At 40.2% G+C, this 13,379-nt stretch overlaps 1 protein-coding gene across 1 annotated transcript in view; it reads right to left on the bottom strand.

The window, feature by feature from the left end:
- Positions 1-11,027: 11,027 nt before the first annotated feature.
- The window catches only part of LOC146861294 (uncharacterized), a 67,114-nt gene continuing 64,762 nt past the window's right edge, over positions 11,028-13,379 (bottom strand). Inside the window, exons 5-6 of the mRNA XM_085646222.1 lie at positions 11,319-11,385; positions 11,028-11,119 (exon numbers count right to left, since the gene is read on the bottom strand). Of these exons, the coding sequence (XP_085502348.1) occupies positions 11,028-11,119; positions 11,319-11,385 (159 nt within the window). The remainder of the gene's footprint in view (positions 11,120-11,318; positions 11,386-13,379) is intronic.

Genomic DNA, 13,379 nt, shown 5'->3' with positions numbered 1-13,379 from the left:
TATACACGGCAAGGACATGGGTGTGTGCTAAGCCTCTGCTTCTTCCCCCAATAATTCGCTCCCCCTTTCCATCTAATGCAACTGTGAAATCACCAGAGCAAGACGCAATAAATCTCTGCCTATAATTCTTCTATGCACACAGAGTCATGTTTTCACATTAGTCCCAAAACGAAATTTCTTTGCCAATTTGAAAGCACACTTACTGCTCTTTTTTTTTCGGGCCAAGTGAAAATCTCTTTTTACAATTTGAAATCACTTTTACAGACTGACACATTATGAAACCACTATTTTTGATTTATTTAATTGCACGTGTCCAAGCTGTTTTTTTTTCAGACCACCACCATGTGCATTCTCTGTGACTGCCTACACTCCAGCAAGGGCAACCAGCCTTAGTGATGCTGAATGTATTTGCATTACAGACTTAAACCTAACAACCCCACTGGCTTGTAAATACTGTGCATGACTATACACGGCAAGGACATGGGTGTGTGCTAAGCCTCTGCTTCTTCCCCCAATAATTCGCTCCCCCTTTCCATCTAATGCAACTGTGAAATCACCAGAGCAAGACGCAATAAATCTCTGCCTATAATTCTTCTATGCACACAGAGTCATGTTTTCACATTAGTGCCAAAACGAAATTTCTTTGCCAATTTGAAAGCACACTTACTGCTCTTTTTTTTTCGGGCCAAGTGAAAATCTCTTTTTACAATTTGAAATCACTTTTACAGACTGACACATTATGAAACCACTATTTTTGATTTATTTAATTGCACGTGTCCAAGCTGTTTTTTTTTCAGACCACCACCATGTGCATTCTCTGTGACTGCCTACACTCCAGCAAGGGCAACCAGCCTTAGTGATGCTGAATGTATTTGCATTACAGACTTAAACCTGAAAACCCCACTGGCTTGTAAATACTGTGCATGACTATACACGGCAAGGACATGGGTGTGTGCTAAGCCTCTGCTTCTTCCCCCAATAATTCGCTCCCCCTTTCCATCTAATGCAACTGTGAAATCACCAGAGCAAGACGCAATAAATCTCTGCCTATAATTCTTCTATGCACACAGAGTCATGTTTTCACATTAGTGCCAAAACGAAATTTCTTTGCCAATTTCAAAGCACACTTACTGCTCTTTTTTTTTCGGGCCAAGTGAAAATCTCTTTTTACAATTTGAAATCACTTTTACAGACTGACACATTATGAAACCACTATTTTTGATTTATTTAATTGCACGTGTCCAAGCTGTTTTTTTTTCAGACCACCACCATGTGCATTCTATGTGACTGCCTACACTCCACCAAGGGCAACCAACCTTAGTGATGCAGAATGTATTTGCATTACAGACTTAAACCTGAAAACCCCACTGGCTTGTAAATACTGTGCATGACTATACACGGCAAGGACATGGGTGTGTGCTAAGCCTCTGCTTCTTCCCCCAATAATTCGCTCCCCCTTTCCATCTAATGCAACTGTGAAATCACCAGAGCAAGACGCAATAAATCTCTGCCTATAATTCTTCTATGCACACAGAGTCATGTTTTCACATTAGTCCCAAAACGAAATTTCTTTGCCAATTTCAAAGCACACTTACTGCTCTTTTTTTTTCGGGCCAAGTGAAAATCTCTTTTTACAATTTGAAATCACTTTTACAGACTGACACATTATGAAACCACTATTTTTGATTTATTTAATTGCACGTGTCCAAGCTGTTTTTTTTTCAGACCACCACCATGTGCATTCTCTGTGACTGCCTACACTCCACCAAGGGCAACCAACCTTAGTGATGCTGAATGTATTTGCATTACAGACTTAAACCTGAAAACCCCACTGGCTTGTAAATACTGTGCATGACTATACACGGCAAGGACATGGGTGTGTGCTAAGCCTCTGCTTCTTCCCCCAATAATTCGCTCCCCCTTTCCATCTAATGCAACTGTGAAATCACCAGAGCAAGACGCAATAAATCTCTGCCTATAATTCTTCTATACACACAGAGTCATGTTTTCACATTAGTGCCAAAACGAAATTTCTTTGCCAATTTCAAAGCACACTTACTGCTCTTTTTTTTTCGGGCCAAGTGAAAATCTCTTTTTACAATTTGAAATCACTTTTACAGACTGACACATTATGAAACCACTATTTTTGATTTATTTAATTGCACGTGTCCAAGCTGTTTTTTTTTCAGACCACCACCATGTGCATTCTCTGTGACTGCCTACACTCCACCAAGGGCAACCAGCCTTAGTGATGCTGAATGTATTTGCATTACAGACTTAAACCTGAAAACCCCACTGGCTTGTAAATACTGTGCATGACTATACACGGCAAGGACATGGGTGTGTGCTAAGCCTCTGCTTCTTCCCCCAAAAATTCGCTCCCCCTTTTCATCTAATGCAACTGTGAAATCACCAGAGCAAGACGCAATAAATCTCTGCCTATAATTCTTCTATGCACACAGAGTCATGTTTTCACATTAGTCCCAAAACGAAATTTCTTTGCCAATTTGAAAGCACACTTACTGCTCTTTTTTTTTTTCGGGGCAAGTGTAAATCACTTTTACACACTGACACATTATGAAACCACCATGTGTAACTACAACAAAAACAATTCCCATTTCTATTATTCATTTCTTAAGTTACCACATACATCCCCTCTCAAACTGTAAACTCACCTTTAAAATTAGTTAGTTGTGAAAGAAATGTGACACTCAAACAGCAGATTATCAGAGCCAGGATCTCTGTTGTGTTCACCTCTCTCCTCTCAGCAGAACCAGATAATGGCAAACTTTCCCTCTATTTTTCCACACATATACATGTAAGTTTCAAATCTCAGTGCTTCCCCCTTTTTTTCACATGTATTCACACATTTCTATTCGTTGAAAACGAACCCTTTTCCAAAAGTACCCTTCCCCCAACTTGACTTCTGCCTAGTACCCTTCCCCCAACTTGACTTCTGCCTGCTACCATAGCAACAGCTCATGGAACACTGCTGTGTTCAGTTAGGTCAGAAGTTCGACACACAATGTTTCAATTCCACAGAGCAAGAGTGCTTGACTTTTCAAACCTAACAGCAAATCCATAGTACTGTTCTTTGGTTACACATTTTTTTGTACCAATACAAAACATGCTTCTATTAATTTTCACATACAGCCTAGTTTTTATTCTGGAATGGTATGAAACAGCCAATCAGTTCTTTTTGTTTTAAAAAAATATGTATGCCTCCATTTCCAAACTGTCTTTCTTTTCATATTGCCATTCTACTGAAAGACACCTCCTGAGTGCATCCAGTTCTCCTTTGAAGATGTTCACAGTGTGGATTGTAGGGCACAGCTATGTCTTCTGGAGTGAAAAGTTTGCAGAGAAAACAGATATGGTGAGAGACCTTGCTTTGCCAAATGTAGACATTAAATGGATTGGTCAGAGAGGGTTAAAGTGGCACCAATTGATGCCATTGGTGAAATCCTTCATTCAAATCCAACACCCTGACCTCATAATAGTGCACTGTGGTGGCAATGACCTAGGCACTTTGACTGGGGTAGGTCTGGAAATGCTTATGAAGGACACCTTTGCACAACTGTTTACACTTTTCCCTAAAACTGCCTTTGTGTTTTCCAACATATGCCAAAGGCAAAAATGGAACTGGTCCAATCATTTCTGTCCGCAGATTGACAAAGCAAGAAAGCACGTCAACAAATCTGTTTCTGCTTTCCTCCGTGACTATGGTATGGGTGCCATTTACCACAACAACTTGCGTTATGACATGCAAGACATTTATAGAGGAGATGGTGTGCACTTCAATGATGAAGGGAACAGAGTCTTCCTCTTGAACCTTAGACTCTGCATCGGTACTTACTTGTAGGTACCACTAAAAAAATGACTTCATAAACACAACAGCTCTTTTTAGAGCTCCCTAATTTCTAAACTCTTAAATCTGCTTTTCATTTATTTATTTATTTTTTTTTTACCGTACGCTTACCGTAAGCTTACCGTACGCGTACCCCGTGATTTTTTTTAAAATCAATAAATGTTTTTTTTGTACTTTTCTGTCCTTCTTTGACCCCCTTACAATTGTTAGGGGGTCTGTAACTCTCCTCATTGCCCCCTTTCCTTGTTTTCACTCTTTTTTTTCAGAGTGAAATACACAAAATGGCGGCCGCCGCTTCCTGGTTTCGGCCGATTCGAATGTTTACTAAGATCTAAGAGCCAATCAGAATCGCGCTCGCGCACGCCACCGTACGCTTACCGTAAGCGTACGGTAAGCGTACCGTAAGCGGGCTCAGATATATATATTGATTTAAAGGCTATTTTCTCAGAATCTACTGAACAGATTTACACCAAACCTACAAAAGGCACTTCCTTGACCTAGGGACTACCTCTCTGCCAAATTTTGAGTAATTCTGTTCAGCCGTTCGGGCTGTAGCTCGTTCTAAAGGTCCTATGGAAAAATGCATGGGAAAAACGCGTTTTGGGACCCCCCTTTTATCTCAGCCCCCGCTTGACGGATCCCCCCGAGACTTTCAGGGTAGGAGCGGAGTGTAGCGCCCCACCTATTTTGAGAAATTCGCGAGGATTCGTCGACCGGCGCCAAAGTTATTCAAAATAGAATGTTGAGGTTTTCCTATGGAAACGTGGTCCTAACTATAACTACCTACTGGCGACCGCCAGTAGGTAATATATATATATATATATATATATATATATACGCTAGCAGTATCCCCATGCACTCTCACACCAAACAGGACCACAGACTCCGTATATAGCTGTTGCCAATATTCGTACTTTATTTTTCAAAAGTGAAAAGGTGCAGCCTCATATATATATATCACTCCATAACCTCTCCTTTCAAAAAAGAGGCAACAGCACTCCACAACGTGCAATCCTTTTATTTATTCACATTGTTGGCAGTCCTACTATATTTCAGTCACCATTGACCTTCTTCAGAGGCAAGCCGTTTTGACATCGTGTAAAAGGCAGAAAAAACGACAAGCTGATCACCACGTTTTTATAATGCTCGTCCACTAGTGGACACCCAGATGGGTTGGAAAAGTGCATTTCGGTACTTGCGGTTTACTGTCTCTTATAATACCAATCCTCCAGTGGATGATGTCAAAAGATATGCTGCAATTTGAGGTCTGTTGTGTCTTTAAGGCCCACTTTTATGGCAATAAAGACCCATGCCGAAGTTAATCTTCAGCGGCGCTGTAGCCCTCCGCTTTCCGCGATCACAAAGAAGATATATATATATTGTGTACACTTGATAGTTAGATTAGAAACCCAGAATGTAAGGGACATACACTCCCCTATAAAGAGGCACAATCACAAAGTTTTGAGAGTCATAAGCAAGGAGGCACCTGATGTGGTTTATTTGCTGGAAGCCCACCAGTTGCCAATGGACACAAGATTAATTCACATAGATTGTATCCCACACAGTTCTTTTGCACAGCTAAGGACAAAAAAAAGCAAATAAGAAGGTAGATATAATACTCAATGGTAAACTAGCAGAGTGTGAGGTCATGTTAATCACCTTATAATATGTTCCTCATAATAAACAAAAGAAAAATGTAACTGGGGTCCTGAACCAACTGCAAGGAAAAGTGCATGTAAAAAATTTGTGGGCAGGAGATTTCAATATAGTCTACCATCCTGAGCAAGACAGACAGCCCTTAGATATACAAGTGGGGAAATATCCTTGGCACGTTTATAAAAAATTCTGATGCAACACAAACCAACCTGTGGAGGGCATCTACCTAATGGACAGGAAATTCACTAGAGATTATGAATCAAACTAATACCTCTCTCGGATCACATGGCCATTACACTGATCAATCAATCAGGTGGCTTGTCTAGCACAACTACTCACCCGTAAGGATCTCAAAGCACTGAGGGGGGCATCTGCTGGTCCATCAAAGATGCAGTGGTTCAGTTGAAGAGACAGGTCATGAGGTCTTTCCTGAATTGAGGCAGTGAAGGTGATTGCCTGCGGCGGAGAGGCAGCGTGTTCCAGGTCTTTGCTCTGAGGTAGGAAAAGGATCTTCCTCTGCCTGTGGTTTTGCAGATACGTGCAATGGTAGCCAAGGCCAGTTGGGCAGAGTGGAGGTCTCTGGTGGGTGCGTTGATGCGAGGCAGTGGTTGAGGTACGCAGGTCCCACGCCATATAGCGTTATGTAGGCTTGTGTGAGGAGCTTGAAGGTGATTCTTCTGTTGACTGGGAGCAAGTGGAGGTCTCTCAGATGGCTGGTGATGTGGCTGTGGCTGGGGATGTTGAGGATGAGTCTAGCAGAGGTGTTCTGAATGTGCTGCAGTTTCTTGAGGAGTTTCTGGGTGATACCGGTGTAGAGTGTGTTGCTGTAGTCGATTCTGCTGCTGACGAGTGCGTGAGTGACCGTCTTTCTGGACTCAGGGGAGATCCACTTGAAGAACTTTTGGAGCATGCATAACATGTGGAAGCAGGATGATGAGACAGAGTTGATCTGGCGTATCATGGTGAGCAAGGAAGTCAGGATGGTGCTGAGGTTTCATGTGTGGTCGGTTGGTGTGGGAGGGGTCCAAATGCTATGGACCACTGAAAGCCTTCCCAGGCAGAGCGGGTAGAGCCCATGATGATGACTTTGGTCTTCTCTGAGTTGAGCTTGAGAGAGCCCATCGTGGAAGTTGTTCTGAGAGCCTTCATCCCGCTGTGGAAGTTGTTCTTGGCGACTGTGTGTTCATTGGTGAGGGAGAGAATCAGCTGGGTATTTCTGGCATAGGAGATGATGTTGAGTTCATGGTTCCTGATGATGGCAGCGAGCGGGCCATGTAGATGTTGAAGAGAGTGGTGCTCTATATGGCACTTTGCATGGGGTACCCTAGAAGCAAGGGAGGACTTGGAGATTCGACCAAACAATACTCAAGGGTAAGCTATACAAGAAGAAGAAAAAATGATGTATTTTGAGAACAAAAACACTGGCAACCTGTCACCAGCTGGATGCCATTAAGTCTATAATTAGGGGCAACCCAATCACAATTAAGATGTATCAGAGACATAGGTGATGTTTGACCAAAGACACATTAGATGCAGACATGAAAGATAAAGAACACCACAACAAACAGTTAAGGGTAGAACTATTTCACTACTGAAAGAAATACTAAAAAGAAAACAACTAGATTTACAACTAACAAAACCATCTAAATACATCCTATTGTTCTGCAAAGCTTCCATAAAAAAGCAAATAAATCCAATACCTTATTGGCAGCAAAGCTGAAACATTCTAAAAACCTCTCCTATATAACTAATAGTAGAAAACAAGATGAATCCCTTTCTAAAACAGAAGCTAAAAAACATTTGAGGCATTCCTAAGGTATTATTCTGAAATGTATCAAATCCAACATCCTGCACAGCAGAAAATGATTGATGTCTCAGAATTGATAGACCTACCTATCCCGCCACAAAATGTGAAAGACGAACTAGAATAGGAATTAATGACCGCGAAGGTGGAGAGAGTCATTAGGACTTTACCTTCTAATAATGCCTCGTGATCGGATGTCCTCACAAACCGGTTTAACAAATGATTTGACCTGTTACTTACTCCTCAACTGGCCAAACTATTTTACACTTTCATTGATAAAGGCAGACTGACTGATTCAGCAAGTAAAGCAGATGTAATTCTCGTACGTAGGCAAACCGCAAGGACAATGCGCCACATTGAGGTCCATCTTTCTTCTTAATTCAGATTTTAAAATGTATTTGAAGTTGGCGGCAAATAGGATGCAAGGCAGAATACTGATTCTGCCTGACCCAGACCAGTTTGGGTTCATCAGGAACTATCAGATCTTTGCTAATATATGTACGTCCTTACATTTAATTGAAAGGCTAATAGACAATCCATACCAATGCAAATACTGGTGACTGAAAAACAAAAGGCGTTTTGCTATTTTGAATAGCCATTCCTTTGACAAGTATTAAAGAAATCTGGTATTAGTCCATTTATCCCAAAAGATATCTGGGCTACCCACCAAGACCCAATGACATGTGTATTGGTGAATAGGGATATAATGGATGGCAAATTATTGCATGGGACGAGACAGGGATGGCCTTTGTTCCCGCTACTTTTTGTGTTCTAAATCAAAGAGCTAGTCCAATTGGTTAGACGGGTGCCAGAGATGAAAGGGGTGGACTTTGGGGGCTCCAAATCAAAAAGATTCATCTCTTCTCAGATGGCATCTTAATAACTCTAACAGGCCCTATGAACTCGATATCTAGATATGTCCCCCCTCTAGAGCAAATACAGCAGAGAGCCAGGGTTCAAGGTGAATTACACAAAATTGGAGTTCTTGCGGATTAAAATATGATACACTGTTGGAGATAAGATAAATGTACTTCACTCATTCAAATGGGCTAAAAAGGCCAATACATACTTAAAAGTGCAGATTGTATCAGCAATTCAGGAGCTACATAGGGTGCGTTGCCAACCATTAAGAAGTAAAGAACGATTTGTTGAGGTGGGGGGCAATGGGTATCTCTTAGATGCATCCTTGAAGATGCACATACTGTCAAGATCATTGTACTTTTTCAGGCCCTACTAGTCTCAAACCCAAAATAGGATATGCATCAATTACTATCTGTGTGTGTTTGCATAACTAGTACTTGGTCTAAAACTGCTATTAGTTCATATCTGACTTTGTGATCAGTCTATATTTAAAATATGTGTGCTCCTCTCTTTGATCAAAAATTGTAATTCAACCCTGAAAATTGACTCTTGGCTTTTTATCTTCCTGTCTAGTGGTGTCGGAATGCACATTTTCCTTATCAATGCAAACGATGAAACCATATCAGAACATAATAGCTTTGTGACCCACTTTTTTTTAGTTTGCTCCTGGCTACCACCTGCTTCCACTTCGTGGTAATTTGGAGTGCAAAAACAAATGTTGACACTATTCACTAATTCTGAATTATTCTTACATAACATTTGTGAATCCCAATTAGATATTCATTGGTAATTACTGTAGCACATTACGTTTTCTGAATCATTTATGCGGCTCACTATGCAGCATTTGCAGACTCTTCATCAATGATCCTGATATTGTTATGCAGTGATTTTGTGTTTTTTAAACAGTTTGGGGCCGATTTACAAGAACTGATGCATCTCTGCATATCAGCAGAGATGTGCCAGTTAATTTGCGTCACGCAAAAAAACCCTTGTGCCACCATGGATGTGTCGTATTTACAATGCAGCGCATGGTCGCGCAATGATTGATAGATGTGTGACGCATCTATTGACGTAAAGGCAACGCATTGCTGGAGTCGTGTCGCAAGCACGACGCAACTCCAGCAATGCTTTGGAATGCCTATTTCTATTATGCTGCGTCACTCCTTACGCCTGCTTCAAGCAGGTGGCGTAAATTGTCGCAAGGGGCTTGCAAATCTGCCCCTTGGTGAATGGATAACAAATGCAATTATTTAGTACAACAGGCCCAAATATAAGTGTAGTAAATGCTCAGTTAGGACTATGGGCCAGATGTACTAAATATTTAATGGTTTGAAAATGCGCAAACTCCGCGTTTGTGACTTTAAACAAAAAAAATCATTTACTTATCCCTATTTTTTGGTATCAGAAAGTTTTTCCAAAAAAAGATGATATTTTAGCAACACCTCAAAGAAGGTTGTAATACATTTATAAAAGGGAGGGATTGCCCTTGGGATCCATTCCCTTTTGTGAATGTAACAGAAAACGTTTGTTGAAGAGTAGGCAGTGGTCCACAGGACAACTGCTAACTCTTAAACAAACAAAAAGAGTAAACTTTTCTCTTTAATGCCAGTTCCATTTCCTTTAAGGAAATGGGGTGCATTTAAAAAAAAATTACTTTAAAGAAAGCCAATCACAGTTATAGTGACCCACAGGCCCCAGCAGGCTGCCATCCCTATGATGGCCTCCAACAGACGTGAGTTACAATTTTCATCCTACCTCATAAATTGTCATGAGGTGGGTCATGTTGCGACATGCTACAATTCAAGTTTTTTTAAGAACCGGTCAATTAGTACATGGGTCGTACTTAGAAATCTTTGCTGGTCTCAAATTATGACCACTGTGGTCTCTACAACAGCTGTGGGCTGAATAGTGTTTCAACTAGGTGAAGAACTGAAGCAGGGTTATTCTACCACCTTATTCAGTAGTAAATGGGTGCTTGTCCCAATAACTTTACAAGCATGTGCTGCTCTCGGCTAGAAATGTAATAGTATTTGTTGACCTAGCTAAAGTAAACAACAGACTGTAACTTAAGAACATACACAAAGCATCATAACAGCACAGTTAAAACATAACAGGGCAAAACACACAGAAGAAAACACAAAAATAACACACAACAGATTTCTTCGACATTTTTGGGAGCAATTACCATTTCCAGAACCCTGCTTTCATTATACAGTGGTAAAAGGTGTTTGTGCCACTTCAGACATTAAATTGTGCCAGTCAAAAATGTTTATTGACCCGGTCCAGAGGGTTAATGGGTCGCAACCATGATGGTTCAAATCTGAATTTATGTTTCTGAATTAAATGGGTTTCACTCGTGCCAAGTTAACATCTTATTCACCCTGTGTGACTGGTACAACATGTATTTTATTTGCTCTATTTAATTTAGTCCAAATCTGTTTTTTCCGCTAATAAATCACTACGTGTGAAGTCTATTGTTAAGAGGATGCCTGAGAATCTATCACGTATTTATTTATATTATAAATATGTTTTGTGTGTTAATCTTGTGCCTACTTCCTCTGTTTTTGCATCCTTTGCTCAATCTAAAACGTTCACAGCAAAAAAAAAATCCTTAATTTTATAAATACGAGTGGGAGCATTGCACTCTCTCTTATATTTCTTTCTAAATGTTCTTTCAGGGATGTATCAATACAGTGTAACACAATATTATTTCAGAGGATACTATACAATCCGTATTATTCAAGCACCGGGGTCCCCCTCGTGTTTATAGAATTAATAAAGTTTATTTAAGCTTTAAATGTCAGCTATTTGCGTTCCATATTTTCATAGGCGATTTTGCTAAGCAGAGCCGCGTGCTAATCCCAAGCTCACAGAGAGAATTTCAAAGTTCTCCAGTGAGCCAAGAAATACCATATGAAGGTTTCTTTCCTCTGCAATAGAAAGAGGTATAAATTGTGGAATTAGGGTATTGATTGAGGTCTACCACTTCAAGCAATCAGTTTTCTGGCTTGACAAGATTATTTTATCCTACTTTTCTTTTATTATCATGTGTTGTATTTGAGTCATCCTTCAGGCGGTGGAGTGACAGCTTGAATTTACTCAATAGAATCTACCAGTTAGGAAACCTACTGAGCCGGACAAAGGAAGAAAACGATTGCAGAGGCAAGGTGCAGTTCGTGTAAGCAAGCATGGCACCCTGTAAAAAGAAAATATTAACCGAAATTACAGTCTAATCACTGCATTTCTATGGAAACTTGTTAGATTTTTGTGAAAGGTTCACGGTGGGCCAGTATTCAGATAATGACGTCTGTAAGGAAATCTTTGCAACCATCAAATGTTACTGAAAACAATGATTTCATAATAGCTCTGTTTTACTTTAATTGAACAAGTCCAATAGCAATTTTGGAGCTTTTGTTTGAAAATGCTACATGCTGGATCTTCAATTGCTTTGTAATTAAAACTGTAATTTGTTTCTCAGTCGTAAAACACCATTTGCGGTTTTCTGAGCATGACTGGGTGGTAATTTGTTTTACTGATATCCTTTCAAGACAGCAAACAATTAAAAGCTACGTAAATGAAAATATATTCCCGCAAAATTATCTTTAATCGCATGTATTTAAACATCATTGTATGCCCTTTAGCTTCAATTATTATCAGTAGTTAATGATTAACTCTGGTGAGGTGTACATCCGGGTTTTCAAAACTTCGAGTCTCGAGAATGTGAACTGGTCCTTGATAGCTCATTGGCCATGCTCTTGTTAGAAAAATGTGTATTTAACACATAATAGTGTCAGGTTTATTGCAAACTTGCCTGAACAAACCATTAATACACGGAAGCCCAAATATATCATAATGTATCTGAGCAAAGGCAACTTCAATTCCACCTAGGATCCAGATTCACAAAAAAAGTGTAAAAACCCGAGCTTTGTTATTGACAAACTTTCTTAGGGGTGCACCTTGAAAACTTCAAAAGGTACACATTTTCCATTTCTCCAATGTATAATTGTACAGCATACAATCAATTACTCAATTGGAAAATGCTATTTATCTGCAAATCCATACTTTTATTTTTACTTTCTCTTTTTTTGTCATTTAAACATTTTTCACTGTGGAAAAATCGCTTACCCTACATCGCCTCCAAATTTGGAGTTGATGCATTCCCCTTTCCACCCTGGAAAGAGAGTTTCTCTTTCATGATGCGCTTTAGTAAAACTCCCGTTATCGGCTTTTAGAAACTGAAAAAGCAAACCATTTCAAATTTCCATTCCTTGGGCCAGTTTTACTACAGTGAAAATGTTCAGACTTGTGGCAGAGAATTACACAGTACTACAACCATTTTTATCTGACAGGAATCTTCCTGTGGATCCTTAACAGACATAAAAAAATACCATTTTGGCCTTAAACATATGTTTACAGATGAAAATGCTTTTTGTAAATGTGTCCCTGTGTGCTCTGTGCTAGTGCAGCCACCATTAAACATGGCATGTGCAACCTCAATCAATACTTGAAAGAGGGCCTTTTGTTCATGTGGCTAGCAAGTGATTCGCAGCAATGGGTAGGGATAATGTTGTAGAACAATAATTTGGAGCAGGGATTTTGCCAAAGTTTTAGTTAAGCAAGCAAAGTAATGAGTAGTTGGGAAATTCTACTTCAGTAACACTGGTGGATTTTCTCAGCTCTGCCCACCTTCTCTGTGGCATAGCTTATACACTGCATTTCTCAACTCAGGTTGTTACTTGAGTGGCATATCCCGTGCTAGGAAATTACAAGGACAACCACAGCAATCCCTCACCATGCAGATAAGAGGTATGAAGAGGAGGAAACACATAGTCAGCGATAGGACAGCTTGGGTGTTGGTGGAGGGCTGTAGAGGGAAGGGGGCAGGAGATGAATGCATCATGTGGGGTATTTTGCAGGCTTGGGGCAAAACTCTGCCCATAGGTAGGGTGCCTGAACAAAGGGGAAATGAATACTGCAGAGCAGCAACTGTCCACTTGCTGACCTGCATGGTCATTTGGTACAACATAAACTGTTTCTTATTGCTGAAAAGAGACACTTTAGCTGATCCATTTTTTATCAAAAAGGTTTTTGTAAGCTTCATAATGTGCTACTGATATGAGTTGGTGGCAATCACACCCTGCAAGTCTTTCCTGAGAGGCTAAAATCACTGTCTCCAAACGATAGTGCTGT

The sequence above is a fragment of the Triturus cristatus genome, chromosome 3_1 (genome assembly GCF_964204655.1).
Source record: "Triturus cristatus chromosome 3_1, aTriCri1.1, whole genome shotgun sequence".
Classification (NCBI taxonomy): Eukaryota; Metazoa; Chordata; class Amphibia; order Caudata; family Salamandridae; genus Triturus; species Triturus cristatus.
Note: the sequence above shows the minus strand (reverse complement) of the source record. Positions and strands in the feature narration are given on the sequence as shown.